Source organism: Nanorana parkeri, unplaced genomic scaffold (assembly GCF_000935625.1).
Source record: "Nanorana parkeri isolate BGI_ZX_2015 unplaced genomic scaffold, ASM93562v1 scaffold2144, whole genome shotgun sequence".
In the NCBI taxonomy this organism is placed as follows: domain Eukaryota; kingdom Metazoa; phylum Chordata; class Amphibia; order Anura; family Dicroglossidae; genus Nanorana; species Nanorana parkeri.
Window position 1 is genome coordinate 57,521 of NW_017308412.1, and position 943 is coordinate 58,463.

General features: G+C 50.8%; 1 protein-coding gene across 1 annotated transcript in view; it reads left to right on the plus strand.

Moving 5' to 3' along the window:
- Positions 1 to 408: 408 nt before the first annotated feature.
- CUNH2orf70 (chromosome unknown C2orf70 homolog) overlaps positions 409 to 943 on the plus strand; it is a 33,310-nt gene continuing 32,775 nt past the window's right edge. Inside the window, exon 1 of the mRNA XM_018572828.1 lies at positions 409 to 553. Within this exon, the coding sequence (XP_018428330.1) occupies positions 480 to 553 (74 nt within the window). The 5' untranslated portion in view covers positions 409 to 479. The remainder of the gene's footprint in view (positions 554 to 943) is intronic.

Here is a 943-nt window from a genome sequence, read left to right on the forward strand (position 1 = left end):
CGAACTGCCGATGTTCGAGGCTTGAACATGGAGCCCAACCCTAATCTCTACCATACAGGAAATGACTTTATTAATAACTATCATTATATCATTTCATGTTGGCTCCGTGCGGCCGGTTCCGAGCCAGTCAAGGACTCTGTTCAGCAGTCACGATGTCCCAGACACAAGGAGGGGAATTTATCAAAACTGGAGCAGACAGAATCTGGAGCAGCTGTGCACGGCAACCAATCAGCTTCTCTCTTTAATTTTCAGATCTTAACTGAACAAACTGGACAGAGAAGCCGATTGGTTGCCATTGGCAACTGCTCCAGTTTTGATCAATTCCCCTCAGGGTGTGTATTGTGTACAGGGGATGGCAGTGTTGTCCGGTTGCTGGGTGACACGTTGTGTTGTGTTGTGTCTCCGGGGAGTAGAAGGACGGAGCGGTGTGTCAGGCTCGCAGGTTCTTGTTACATCAGTCCGGACACATCGGGTGACAGATGGCATCCAGGAGTGCCGGCACACTGATCACCCACAACAATGCCACCTACATCCCACCTGCTGTCATGCCCGGGTAAGTGTCAGCGTGTGACATATGTTCCCTGCACAGAGGTGACCCGCCCTCCTCCCTCAATGTATAATGCACTATATCCGTCTATAGTCTAGTATGCAGGTATATCAAACTGTATATATAGCTCTGACCTATACCGCAGCGCTGTACAGAGAACACTCAGCCGGTCACATCAGTCTCTGTACAGAGGAGCTTACACTCTAATGCCCCCTCCCCCACAGTCACATCAGTCTCTGTACAGAGGAGCTTACACTCTAATGCCCCCCCCCCACAGTCACATCAGTCTCTGTACAGAGGAGCTTACACTCTAATGTCCGCCCCCCCACAGTCACATCAGTCTCTGTACAGAGGAGCTTACACTCTAATGTCCCCTCCCCCCACAGTCACATCAGT